At 39.2% G+C, this 14,213-nt stretch overlaps 1 protein-coding gene across 12 annotated transcripts in view; it reads right to left on the bottom strand.

The window, feature by feature from the left end:
* Window positions 1-14,213, bottom strand: part of obsl1b (obscurin like cytoskeletal adaptor 1b) — a 38,361-nt gene that overhangs the window by 10,266 nt on the left and 13,882 nt on the right. For 10 of the 12 annotated variants that reach the window (XM_047814606.1, XM_047814609.1, XM_047814608.1 and 7 more), the window contains 14 exons: window positions 13,864-14,139; window positions 13,373-13,648; window positions 12,335-12,610; window positions 11,606-11,881; window positions 10,887-11,162; window positions 8,411-8,683; window positions 5,978-6,253; window positions 4,423-4,698; window positions 4,057-4,332; window positions 3,683-3,958; window positions 3,294-3,560; window positions 2,883-3,149; window positions 2,276-2,545; window positions 1,298-1,564 (listed from right to left, as the gene is read on the bottom strand). In XM_047814606.1, the coding sequence (XP_047670562.1) occupies window positions 1,298-1,564; window positions 2,276-2,545; window positions 2,883-3,149; window positions 3,294-3,560; window positions 3,683-3,958; window positions 4,057-4,332; window positions 4,423-4,698; window positions 5,978-6,253; window positions 8,411-8,683; window positions 10,887-11,162; window positions 11,606-11,881; window positions 12,335-12,610; window positions 13,373-13,648; window positions 13,864-14,139 (3,828 nt within the window). The remainder of the gene's footprint in view (window positions 1-1,297; window positions 1,565-2,275; window positions 2,546-2,882; window positions 3,150-3,293; window positions 3,561-3,682; window positions 3,959-4,056; window positions 4,333-4,422; window positions 4,699-5,977; window positions 6,254-8,410; window positions 8,684-10,886; window positions 11,163-11,605; window positions 11,882-12,334; window positions 12,611-13,372; window positions 13,649-13,863; window positions 14,140-14,213) is intronic. The other 2 variants (XM_047814605.1, XM_047814607.1) reach the window with 2 other exon arrangements.

Below are 14,213 nucleotides of genomic sequence, written 5' to 3' on the forward strand. Positions count from 1 at the left end.
TATGAAAAGAGATCCAAATTCATATGAGGTGCCAATGACAGGCAAAGCACTGACTTTTCCCTACCGCATACCTATTTGTACAGCACCACAAGTAAAAAAATAACATTACATTTAGTAGTTAAACTGTTGAATTGATCAGTTCCCTAAGAACTAGCTCTTCAAAAAATTGTTTATGTTAAATTAATATAGTAAAACTATTCTTAAATAGTTCAGTTGCAATATTGCTCCAAATTTAGCATCTTACTTTAATGCTTTAAATAAATTTGTCTGGTTTTTTGGAAAAAATTTATTGGAAAAAATGTTTACTTTTTAGCATAGCTTGATTTGGAGATCCTTTATGGAACAAATTCTATGTTAGAAATTACTCCCTTATTAACCATTTACTTTATAGACTGTGCAACATACAGGATTCACTGGGAAGCTAAGGGAGACACTGGACAGAATTCAGACAACATTTTAGGGTATTCAAGAATCATGCCAATGTGAGTTGGTGTCACATATACAAATAAACTGTGGTACAACCCTAAGATGTACCTGTTGCTTGATTTTTATGTCTTAATTTTTGTGTACTCTGGTATTTATCCCAGGAAGCTGAAAGACATTCTGTCATTCTGTGCATTATATTACTTTAGTGTGAAATTAGTGTCCATTGGTTGTATACCAGTTTTATGGTGCACTATAACACCATATGTTCCGTATAACAATATAATGCACTGTCCAATAAATACGATGTGCCAGTTTAGAATTCAGATTGCCCTATAAATGGAAGCATTCACCCAAATAGTGCACAATATGGTGTATAGTGAATAAATGTAAACACTGCATTAGAAATAATGACTTTATAGAAGACATTTTCATGTCCTAGGACTTTTCATTACTTTAAAATGTAGTCGATGTTGGAACTCGTAAATAATACTGAACTCTCAATGCTAATATTGACACTTCACAGCCAATTCAAGGGGATTAAAAATGCGACCACGAGCCGACCTTTCTCTAGCCCTCAAACCGGTTCTCATTTGACCCGCTTAACTGAATTATCATGGGCCTCTAATCTTATGTCAATACAGAAGAGTGCTCCCTGGGAATCATCTGTCGCTCAGCTGTTTCTGACTGTCACGCCATGGAACAGGCATCACTGATGTGGCTCTCATATTACTCTTACTCGGTTAATTGAATTGATATAAAGAAACAACAACAGCAACACGGGCTCAACGTCAAAGCGGCGTTGCCAGCAACCACAGTAAACAAAGAATAGCAACGCATAGTGAGATAAAGACAGCACCATGTGCAGACTCACGTTCCACGCTGAGACTGGCTTGTGTGCGGTCATGAAGAGTTTCACAGCTGTAAGTTCCACGATCGGAAAGGGCCAGATTGTGGATTGTGAGCATACATTTTAGGCCACTTTGCTTCAGGGTGAACTTCGGACCCGGGTGAATGACCACACCTTGTCTCATCCACTGCACTTCTCCACATTCCAGGCTCAGCTCCACCTGGAGGATTGCCTCCCCAAATTCTTCTGCCACCACCGATTCCATTTTCTTTGTGAACAGCACCTGTTTCTCTGTACACAGTCAGTCTCTAATTGATCATCATTGTCTAGAGATGTTTTGAGAACAGACTTTAATTTAAAGATAGGCTGTAGTGCAAACATTTTCATTCTAGTATATAACTCGCGTCCCTAGAGCTATGCACAGGAGAATGGCCACTTGCCTCTGTCAGTTACCAGTGGAATTCTAACTGGAGAAGCTGCTAAGTGCAAACCATTATAGGCACCTTTTCATCAAACGTCTACAGCTCATTATTTATTGCAAATATGTTGCCATGGCAGTAAGGACCTGAACAAGCATGCAAAGAATTTATTCGATGTACCCGTTTCACACGTTTCATAAGTGTAATGGAAAAATTTTGTCCCGTGCTCATCAGAGATAATCCAAGAAAGTTTTGAAAGAAGATTCTTTCGAAAACATACTGATTTTAATATGGAAATATACAATAATTGATTACCATTGACTAGTCCCTGTTCAAAGTCACCACAGCTGATCATCTGATCTACATATTTGATTTTGGCCAGATACCAGATACCCTTACTGACGCAACCATCCCATTTTATCTGGGCATTGCACTGCACTGAGAGTTAATCCCTCGATGGCTAGGTTGCTTCCCTGTCCGTGAATTAAACACTGGCCATGGTGGTGAAAGCATGGGATCCTGCTGCTGGACCACCAGGGACGTTTTAAGAAACGTAATTAATTAAAAGTAAATAATATCTCACCTTGTACCCGTAGAATTGCTTTGGACATCATGCCCTCGGCTTCTGCTGTCATCTTGCAGCTGTCCGATACCTGGCAATTTTTGATACACAGCATGTGGCACAGTCCATTACTTGAGATTTTAAACCTCTCATTTGATGTAATGGGCCAGCCATTCATACACCAGACCATCTTTGCATCTTCTGGGGACACTACACACTTAAATGTTGCATCTTCTCCTTCCATTACGGTTATGTTGTTCAGCTCAGCAATAAACTCCACAACACGAGGGGCTTAAAATAACCAGAGAAGAGATTGTAGAACAGTTACGATAACATTATCCTGAAGAATCAATAAATAAATATAAAAAAAAAAACCAATAATGTGCAGTAAAACATGAAAAATAGTTTAACTGTGCTACTGACTCAACAGTAGGCCATTCATTTGGGGTTTAGAGAGCTCTCTGTGCAGAACAGGGAGGAGTTTTACAGCCTGATTTTCACTGAAATAAATCCTCCTCTGGTGTTCAATAGAGAACATCAGATTTTTCTGTCAGTGTTGAAATATTGGGCTAGAATATCTATAGTGTTGTTCTGAACATGAAGAAAAGATCTTCAGTAAAGTACTTACTTTTAACTACTACTGTTGCACATGTTCTCTCATCCTTTGATTCACATGTATATTCTCCTGCATCATCATCTGTTAGGTTGTGTATTGTCAGGCTTCTTTCTTGCCCATCTGCCCGTATTGTACAATGTCGGTTTGGTGTGATTTCTTGGTTGTTCTTTAGCCACTGGACGTCTCCTTTGGATGTGTGGAGTTCACATCTCAAAACAGCATCACTACCTTTGAGCCCTACTAAATTTTGCAGTGGCTTGGAAAATTTTACCTTCATAGCTACAGGAAAATAATACAAACACATAGTTAATGGTTATCATACACCCCTGTTCCAGAAGCAATACGGATCTTAATAATTGTGTTGCCTAAGCATGCAAAAGGTTGAGTGACAAGGTAACACACATACTGTAGGTCTTAATTTACCTTTGACTTGAACACTGAAATGAGCTTTGTCTGTGCCCACATCACACTCATATTCTCCAGCATCTGATTTTTTAAGATTGTTTATAGTGAGGTAATGAGTACGTCCATCACTTGTGGCATAAAAACGATGATCGCTGAGTGTTTCGCCTCCCTTACTCCATTGGACAGAACCATTATCTCTGTTAACCAGAGCACACAGTGTCACGCTTTCTTCTTCATAGGCAGCAATGTTTATCTCTTCTTTTTTGATGAACTTGAATGGTGGCTCTATAAAACAGAGAATGATATTTGGAGATTATAATGGCTATATGCAGTGTTCTTCCTAAAAGGTTCACATTTATATTCTTATGCTCCATTGATCATATTAATAGAAGTCTTGGTTAGCTTACCTTGAACTGTGACCATAGTGTTCATTTTGTCATCAATGGCATCACACGTGTATTCTCCTGAGTCAGACACATGAAGGTTTGAGAGCACTAGTTTTCTCGTTGTGCCCCTTCTTTCGATACGGGTTCGGGCATCTGGTTGCAGTACTCTCCCGTTACAGAGCCACTGAACCGAGGCACTCTCTCGAGACACTTCACATTCAAGTATCAGCTCGTTTCCAGCAACAAGTGAGCGGTGTTCTGGGGTTCTAGCCGTAAATAGAATAGACACTGGTACCTCTAAAAAGAACACGAGTATAGGCATTAGTGTATTATGCCTAGTAATGTAAGTATTATGTTTTCACCAACAGTAGCATGCGAGTGAAGTTTTTGTGTACCTTGCACGGTAACATTAAAGACAATCTCATCATCCTTCGCATCACACATGTATTCACCAGTATCACCTATCTCCGCATTTAATATGATCAGAGATCTGAATGTCCCTTGTTCTTCAAATGTGAAGTGATCATTAGCCACAATTCTGTTTTTGTCCTTGTACCAGCAGACTACACCATTTGCTCTAGAAAGTTCACACTTGAGCACAATATCGTCTGACACTGAAAAGTGCCTGTGTGTTATTATATCACTTTTGTGCAGAAATTTCAGTGGTGTCTCTGAAAAGAAGAATATTTTTAAAAAAATTAATTGGGACATGACCATTAATAAAGCTAGTTTGAGGTTCCTACTTTTGACAAGAAACTTACCATTTACTTTCACACTGAAATCCATGACATCATCTTTGGCATCACATAAGTATTGGCCTGTGTCTTCAACCCTTGATGAGTGGATTGTTAACTGCCGAGTACAGCCATCCTCGATAATGGTTATGTTACTGCTTTCCTCAATCTCTTCTCCATTCTTTTTCCAGATGACTTCTGCATTTGATCTAGACACCTGACAGTCAAGCACTATGGTTTCTCCAACAAATCTTTCAACTTCGTAGGCCATCTTCCTTGGCCGAATAAATCGCACTGGGGGTTCTGCACAAACAGAATGTGTCATCTTAAAGATCAGCTGTACAAGGATTGAAATGACAGCCATAAAAAATAATGTGTAATACCAGCTACGCTATACAGCCGAATGTCTGTAGACACCTGACTACCACACTATGATGTTCTTGTTGAACAACCCAGTCCAGATTTAGTCCCTACTTTGCTGTTATATTAACTTCCAATATTATTAGAAAATCCACTAGATTTTAGAACATGGCTGTTTTGCCCATATAGCCACTAGCCCCTTAGGAAGGCCTGGCACTGATGTCAACTGATGAGAACTAGGGTGCAGATGGCAATCCAGTGGTGTTCAATGGGGCTGAGGACAGGACTGTGTACGCGCCACTTGAGCTCTTCCACCCCAGCTTTGGCAAACCATGACCTCACTGTCATGCTGGAAAATGTTTTTGCTAGGCCTCTAATGCAACTTTTCCACCGGAAAGAACCGGGTGCTGGTTCAGAGCTGGCGCTGGTGCTGGTTCAAAGTTGGTTCCACTGGCGAACCTTCTAAGAACCGGTTTGCCTTTCCATTGGCTAGAGAGCCATCACAGAGCCGAGTCTGACGTCACTGTATACGTGTCCCAGCAACTTTAGCGCAGCAGCGGCAAACACAAACACAACAACAGTGGCGGATGTTGCTTTACTGTTAATGCTCATGGCTTTGTGAACCTACGCGGCGAATAAAACGTGTACGTGCAGCTCCATGTTATCTGTATAAACGGAGGTTGTAATCGATAAAGTACATAACGTTATTTTATCATTAACACAGAAAAAAGTTAGCCTTAGCATGTAGCTACCTACTATCGTGTGCTGATAACATGATCATATTGCGGTAAAGTAAATGTGTATTAAACATTAGTATACTTAAGGTACATTATCAAACGCGCTAACAGTAGCCCCACCTATAGCCTCGGACACATGCGGTTATTAAGTAGAGACCAGCAACGTTTTGGTGCTACTTAAGAACCACTTTTCCTGGTTCAGAGCCGGTGCTTTGGCTGTCAAAAAAGAAAGAACTGGTTCTAAATTAGGCTCTGGTTCCGAACCAGCACTCAAACTGCCTCGGTGGAAAAGGGGCATTAGTGAAATTCTACATAATTCAACAGCTTACAGTGACATCCTGTACAATTGTATACTTCTGACTTTCTGGCAACACTTTGGGGGAAAAAACACTTATCAGTATGGTATGTTTAGGTGTCCACAAACATTTGGCCATATAGTGTATGATTTCTTTCAATTTCTCCACTTGGGGTGTAGATCACAGCACCTGCAATGTTTACGAAGAATGTCACTGAGTCATCAACTGTGTCACACACATATTCTGCAGAATCACTGACGGTTGTCTCTGGTATAATGAGTCTTCTGTAAACACCATCAACTTCAAGAATTAGGTTGTTGTTCTCTTCTACCTCAAGCCCATTTCGATACCAGCGCACAGGAGCATTGGCTCTTGAAATTTCGCAGCTCAGCACCATCCTCTCTGACATTTGCTGGCAAAGTTCCATTTGGGACTGGCTTGGGGAAACTATGCGTACTGGCGGTTCTGTAGGAACACATATATGGGGATCAGTGACTGATGCAATCAGACAAATACAAACGGTGTTTATATGGAACAGATCTAACCATGGTTGGGAATACAAGTAGCGGTGTTAAATATTCATTACATAAACATTCAGACTAAAAAACTAAAATAGTATATGCATTTTTTACACATTTGTGTAATTGAGAATAGTTACTTTAATGGCCTAAAAAAAATTTGTTAAGTGTGGAACAATATCTAGAACAATAATGTGGAATGCTGCGATGGGTTGGCACTCCATCCAGGGTGTATCCTGCCTTGATGCCCGATGATGCCTGAGATAGGCACAGGCTCCTCGTGACCCGAGGTAGTTCGGATAAGCGGTAGAAAATGAATGAATGAATGAATGAATGAATGAATGAATGAATAATGTGGAATGAAAACAGCACAATTTGTACCATGCAACTTTTCTGAATGTTTTCTATAAAATTTTTATGAATTGTCACAGAATTTATCTTCAGGCATCGAGGATTTTATCAAGGCTTAGGACGACTGATGGCGAGATCAGGAATCACATATAGGTACCATCTCTTTTGATAACTATGAAGTTGAAGACGGCTGATTTAATGTCTGTCAGAAAATAATGTGTCTGCAGCTTAAAATAAAAAAAGGGTTATCTCATAATATCTGTTTCCTTTTTGCTCCATTTGTAGTTCACTGGCAAGGGAAGAATCTCAGTTAATGTGAGAGATGGAAAAGTACGGCCTAAATATAGTCTGCCTTACATCCATACAAAGTATGGGCTTCAGAGTATCTGAAAAAATGCTTTGAGACACACTTAGTGGAGTTGTGCCAGAAATCTGGTTTTTGGAGTCCACTTATGTGTTGAGGTTACTATTATGGTTGAAAGTTGACAAGTATGCAGGATTGATGTGAGTTGTTGACAGAAGTGATCAAGGTCGGGTGGTGTGTTTATGATGCCTGCAGATGCTCATGTTAAATGCAAATCTGGGGTAGAACCTTTGGGCTTGGAACTGATATGGTGGTCTGTTTTAAAAAACTTAAACAGAGAGTTTCAATTATTGGGTACTCCACCTTCCTCAGATTCTTCAGAAATGTCTGTGCCAAAGATACAGAGAGGAATCTCCATGTGATAGTTTTTCAGGAGGATCAATGCATCTTCCACCCAAGCTGTGGATCTTTGTGAGGGGTCATGGGATTATCTGATCTAGTATACATGTGTGGATTTTCTTAAACGGTAGCTCCTATATTGTGGGAGTTACTGCAGAAGTACAGTGTATCTGGGTATAGGGTGCAGAGTGTTCTTTGTGCAGTCCTTTTTCTGTGTAAATGTGTTCTGTCTCTTTTATTTCCATTAACTTGTGTTTGTTTTTGTTTTTTGCCATTTAATGCTGTACATTAAATTGGTAACCATTTTCAACTGGTATCTTGTCAAGTGTGTCTCTTGCCTCCACACATGTTGGGGATTTTCATGGATATCAAGATACTGGCAACTTTGGAAAGGTGTCCACTATTACAGTGACATACAGTAACAATTATTTGCAAGTAATGTTCTGGTGGCACAATACACAGCTGGCCTCTGACAAACACCGAAGTGTTTATCTCCTGAGTGTGAAGTGGCTGGGAAATTTAATGCTTCCAAATCTGGGGAAGTGGTTCTCTTCTTGAAAGAAATAAGTTGAAGGCAGAGAGCTTACTCCTGGTGGTTGACTAAGTACCTTTTAGTATTCATAAGCAATGAAAAAGGTAAGTACAAGGGACAAATGGATCAGGTCAGCAGCAGCAAACATTTTCCTGGTCTGTTGTGGTAAAACAAGTTCTCAGTATTTCTAAAAAGCTCTCTGTTTTGGCCAAGATAGTGCCCCAACAGTACCGGCAGCTGAAATGAGATTCCTTTGCTGGATCACTGGGCTTACTCTCCAAGATAGGATGAGGAGCTCAGTTATTCAGAATAGCCCTTGACCAGAGCTGAGCGGGAAAGGAAAGTCTGGGCTGATCATATTGACCTGTTGCCACCCTAGCCTCTACCAGGGAAAGCAGAAGGTGAATGAATGAATGAATTCATCTGGTACATATGTTATATTTTTTTCCTTGTAAATCAGGCATTTGCATAGTTAGCTTTCACAATTTCTGTTTTCTCTTAATTTGGATTTTACATACCTTTTATGCTTAAATAGAAGAATTTTGAGTCATCAGCAGTGTCACAGACATACTCTCCTGAGTCCTCAACTTTGCTGTGAAGAATTTTCAGTCTTCTGTATGGACCTTCTGTTTTGAATTTCATATTTTCGCTTTCTTGAAGTTTCTGTCCATCCTTGAGCCAAGTCACTTTTCCATTTGGACGTGAAAGTTCACAGCTAAGGACAATTTCCTCAGGAACATGTCGATCAAGGTGAACATCTTCCTTGGGGTAGATAATCATTACGGGAGGCTCTGTTGAATAATAAGCATCAGATTTATTAAACTTACAGTATAAGTTATTAGGCTGTAATGTCTTGATTTTTTTAAAAGCATCTGAAAAATTAATGGCAAGCTAAAAGAAACAGTCTGTAGTTTTATTTCAGCAAGTATTTCTTTCTAATTAAACTGTACATCTTTGCACATCCTGTCACACATATCAGTTGATTGCTGTTTTGCACGATACTTTATAATATCTCATGCAACTGCTGCTATAATACTGTGTTCATTCCAGTATTTCAGCACACGCAATATTGTTTGAACATACAGTATTTGCAATGGTCAGTGCTGTTTCTGTGTATTGTCTTTTGTGTATTGTCTTGTATTTTTTTGTTTGCACTGTCTTTTGTCCTGCACTGTCTTTCTGTCTTTTTGTCTTGTCCTGCACTGTTTGCACCAGGTTGCACAGTTGCACTTTATGTATCTAGGACTAACTTAACTTAAGTTCTTAGCTCTGTCTTTGTTTTATGTAGCACCACGGTCTTGGAGAAACGTCTCATTTCACTGTGTTCTGCAACAGCCATATATGGTTGAAATGAGAATAAAAACTACTTGACTTGACGATTATTTTAAATATGCACATACTCACTCACATTCTACCGCTTATCCGAACTATAATTATACCTCGGGTCACGGGGAGCCTGTGCCTATCTCAGGCGTCATCGGTCATCAAGGCTGGATACACCCTGGACGGAGTGCCAACCCATCGCAGGGCACACACACACTTCCATTCACTCACACAATCACACACTACGGACAATTTTCCAGAGATGCCAATCAACCTACTACTATGCATGTCTTTGGACCAGGGGAGGAAACCGGAGTACCCGGAGGAAACCCCCGAGGCACGGGGAGAACATGCAAACTCCGCACACACAAGGCGGAGGCGGGAATCGAACCCCCGACCCTGGAGGTGTGAGGCAAACGTGCTAACCACTAAGCCACCGTGCCCTTGAGAAATATACCATATACCTAAATCTTGTCTCTGGTATCATTGTTTTATATTACAGTTTAACTAGTTTTACTTTGCATGTATGTTTGTATATGTGTATAGAGTACACATTAACTTTATTAGTATACCTTTCGACCTTTATTTTAAAATACCTAAAATCAGCCAATAGTGTGGCAGCAGTACAGTGCAAAAATCATGCAGATATGTGTGAAGAGCTTCAGTTAAATTGCACATCAGATATCAGAGTATAGAAAAATGTGATCTCTGAAGTAATTCATGACATGGTTATTGATGTCAGGTTGGTTTGTGCATTCAAAAACTGCTAATGTTCAGCAAGGACTTCTGTTTCTGTCTGGGAAACAGTCTCTAAAGTTTAGACAAAATGGTACAAAAACATCCAGTGTGCAGAGAGTCAGCAGATAGAAACACCTTGTTGATGAGAGAGATCAGCTGAGAATGACCAGACTGACAGGAAGTCTGTAGTAATTCAAATAAATTCAGAAGACATGACACATCAAACTTTGAGATGGTTGGGCTTCAGAAAAAAGGAGACGTTATGTGTGAAACCTGACGTGTTCTAGCAGTTCAGAACAAGTATCGAAGGCTATAACGTACGATGATAAGCAGTTATGATGAGTCTGTGCAACAGATTTATGTTCTTGACTGACTGGAATGGAATCCAATGTGGTCTTCTGCTATTGTAGCCCATCCACCTCAAGGTTTGATGTTTGTGCATGCTGTGATATTTGTCTGCTCACCAAAGCAGTTAAGAGTGATATGAGTTACTGTATTCTTCCCGTCAGCTCCAGCCAATCCGGACATTTTTGTCAAACCTTTATTAACAGCAAGGTGTTTTTACACACAGAACTGTCTCACTCAATGTTTTTTGTATTTCACACCATTTTGTGTAAACTCTTAAATTAAATTAAATTCCCAGGAGATCAAAACTTTCTGAAAAGTTCAAACCAGCCCTTCTGCTAGTCTCAACCATGCCATGATAAAGGTCACAGAGATCATACTTTGACTTTATTCTGTTGATGAAGAGCTGCATCTGTATCTGCATTTTTTTTTTTTTTTTGCATTGTGTTGGTGCTATGTGATTGTACAACTGCATAAATGTCCAGGTGTTCAAATGATCCTTAGAAAGGGTGAAGGTGAGTGTGTAATTTACTGGCAAGCATTTTCTGCTGCATTTTCTGTTGAATATGTAAATAGTGCTATATTTACCTCGTACGTTAACCTTGAATATTAAGGCACTACCTCCTGCACGACATGTATATGTCCCAGCATCCAACTTCTGAACAGATTGGATGATCAGTGTTCGCTTGTTGTGGTCTGTCTCCATTGTGACTTTGTTATTGGTCTGTATCTCAACTCCATCTTTGTACCATTGTGTAGCGGCGTTAGACCTTGACACCTCACAACAAAGGACGAGGTTGTCTTGTTCCAGTACATTTTTGTGGAGCTCTTCCTCTGGGACGTAGGCAAATGTCACAGGGGGTGCTGCAGAAGAAAAGAATTACACGAGCTGATACATGGAGTCCTATTTCTATCCATTTGTGTACATCATTTTCATATCAAGCATGCATTATCATCGAGTGCTGCTGATGGACTCCACTCTTAACAGCCAAACTAAGTAGAAAGAAATAGCATTAAATTAAAAGCTTTATGAGGATGAATTGCAGTTGGACATGCGTTTTTTCCCTTGCATGACTCCTTTATAAACAGAAAGCACCAAGAAGATGGGTAGATTGCAAGTACAGCCAGCAAACATGGTAGAAATGTTGCAAATGGCTCTATGCATCTGTTTTAGGAAAATGATTATCTAGTATATACAGAAGCAGCAGAATGGAACCATTGATTTATTTCAACCAATGAATGTCGGACAGTACACAATGATATTTGTTAGTTATAGGGCAGTGGTTCAGATAAACTTTGGATGTCACCTTTAATGTCCACATAAAACTCGCTGATATCATCAGCTGTATTACAACTGTAAACACCAGAGTGGGAAAACGTGGCTGACAGGATAACCAATGTCCTCATGGTGTGCTCTGATTGGAAGAAAACTCCAGATTGAGGAAAGAGCTGAGTCCCATCCTTGTACCATTGGACCAGGGTAGTGGGCTCAGATATCTCGCACTGGAGAATGATAGGTGAGCCTGCTTCAAATGACTTGGTCTTCTCAGTCTCAGGGACAGGTGTGAACGTCACTGGTGAAGCTAGGAGTGTTTTCATTCATTGAAAGAAACGGGATTACTATCGTTTTACTATTTCCATTGTTTTTAATGTTATGTGGCAGTTTATGAATGGATGAAGGGGAAAATGACAGTAAAAAATATCTGCATATGAATGAGGTGTTCTATTGTCCATTTGTTATCATGGACGGGGCATTTTGTTACATGTTGTTTGATATGTGGTGAATTTACCAGCAATTAGAGTAAACGGTTAATGAGTGAAAAATATAAGTGTCCATAATGGACCCCTTTTATGGTTTGGTTTTAACAAAAAAAGTATGATTTTATTTGAGGGATCGGTCATTGAGCACAATTTACATTTTCATTATTTGGTTATTTCCATTTACTTGTTAAAGTTTTATATAAGGACAAAGCATTTAGTGGATGAAGCGTTATTTGTGTTAGTGTTTTTGAGAAAATATGTGGACTCAAAATCACCTGCAACATCCACCCTGAATGCTATGTGATCATCGCCAGCTTCACAGCTATACATGCCCGAGTGTTTGAGCTCAGCTGATTGGATGATCAGTGCCCTCATGGTGCCCTCTGATTTGATGACAAGTCCAGTCTCTTGATGGAGAGGCACTCCGTCTTTGAGCCAGGAAACTTGGGTAGCTGACTTAGAGATTTCACACTGAAGTATAATGGGGCAGCCTGCTTCAATGAACTTGTTTCTTGCCACCTCTGGAAGGGCTGAGAACCTTACAGGAGAAGCTATGGAAATTTTTAAGATTTAGAAAAAAATGTGACTACTGAATTAGAAGTATGCATATTGGAACATCTGTTACTGTACAATTTTCATTTGGATTATCCTAAGCACCAGATATGTTAGTCACGGCATATTTCCTCTTTGTAAATGATGTAATTGCATGATTTTTAGAGTAAACTACCTACAGTGGAAGGTTAAAGCCAGCCCCGGCATCAAGTAAAGAACTTTCAAGGAAATCAAGGATGGTATAATTTTGGCAAACCAAACGTTACATGGCAGAAATATCATTATTATGATCTTACATAATTAAGCTTGTCCCATGTGTCATGTCATTTGTAATGATCTACACTAATAGTTTACATCTGTTTTATTTTTTACGTGTAACATTATTAATACTGTCTAGCCTATTAAGTATAGTCTGATCTAAAAAATAGAAAGAAAATGCACCCATATTCATTTCTAATCACTATTCAGGTTTATTTCTATTTTTGCAAATAGGTTTCTTCAGGATGAGGGAGGTCGGTTCTGTTCATACTTCCTACCCCCACCTACTGTATCACCACCTCCCCTGAAACCGGGTATGGTATTAGGGCAGATAAACTTTAAAAGGGAATTTAATTGCAAATAATTGCAAATTGGAGTCTGTTTATATATATATATATATATATATATATATATATATATATATATATATATATATATATATATATATATATATATATTTGAAATGTAGTTCATTTTCATTTTAAAGGTTATAGTAAAATCACCTTGACTGTCTATCTTGAATGGCACAGCATCATCAGGACTGCCACAGATGAAATGTCCGGTGTCAGAAAGCTCAGTTGATTGAAAGGGTAATTTCATCACATTTTCATCTCTTTGGATATTAATTCCACTGTTTATATGGAGTTCTGTGCCATCCTTATACCAGCAAACCTGGTTTTCAGAGTCTGAAATCTTATGTTCTGAAATAGATGGTGAGTCTAATTCACCGGACCTGTTCCTCTCCATCTCTGAAAGTGGCTTGAAGCTCGTAGATGTAGCTACATGGTTGTGAGTAGCATAAAGAGAAAATAATGTTGACTTGAAAGACAGAAAAAAGTCATGTTTTTTTTTTTTATAACCGATTCAAATGTAAATGTGAATAATTGAGTAATTATTATTTTGCATTTATGATTTTCCACTTCTATAGTGTCATTGTGTTGTTAGCAATAATTTGGTTTTTGAAGCTATTGTAGTGTTTACAATCAATGATCACCTTCAATATCCACGGTGAATGTGACTGCATCAGCATCTGTCTTGCAGTCGTATGTTCCACTGTGAGATAATTCAGCTGACTGCACAGAGAGTTTTCTTATTGTACCTTCAGACTGAACCAAAACTCCAGCTTCAGATGACAGCTCATTTCCATCTTTGTACCAGCGTACATGTGCATCGACATCTGAGACCACACATTCCAATATAAAAGGCTTTCCAACTACAGCAGATATGTTCCTCTGAACTTCAGTGACGGTAGAAAACATCACCGGTGGTACTGTGGGCATCATTATAGAGAGAGATACATGTAATAGTTAGTCCATATAAAACATATGTGTTTAATTCTATGTA

This window comes from Tachysurus fulvidraco, chromosome 6, assembly GCF_022655615.1.
Source record: "Tachysurus fulvidraco isolate hzauxx_2018 chromosome 6, HZAU_PFXX_2.0, whole genome shotgun sequence".
In the NCBI taxonomy this organism is placed as follows: domain Eukaryota; kingdom Metazoa; phylum Chordata; class Actinopteri; order Siluriformes; family Bagridae; genus Tachysurus; species Tachysurus fulvidraco.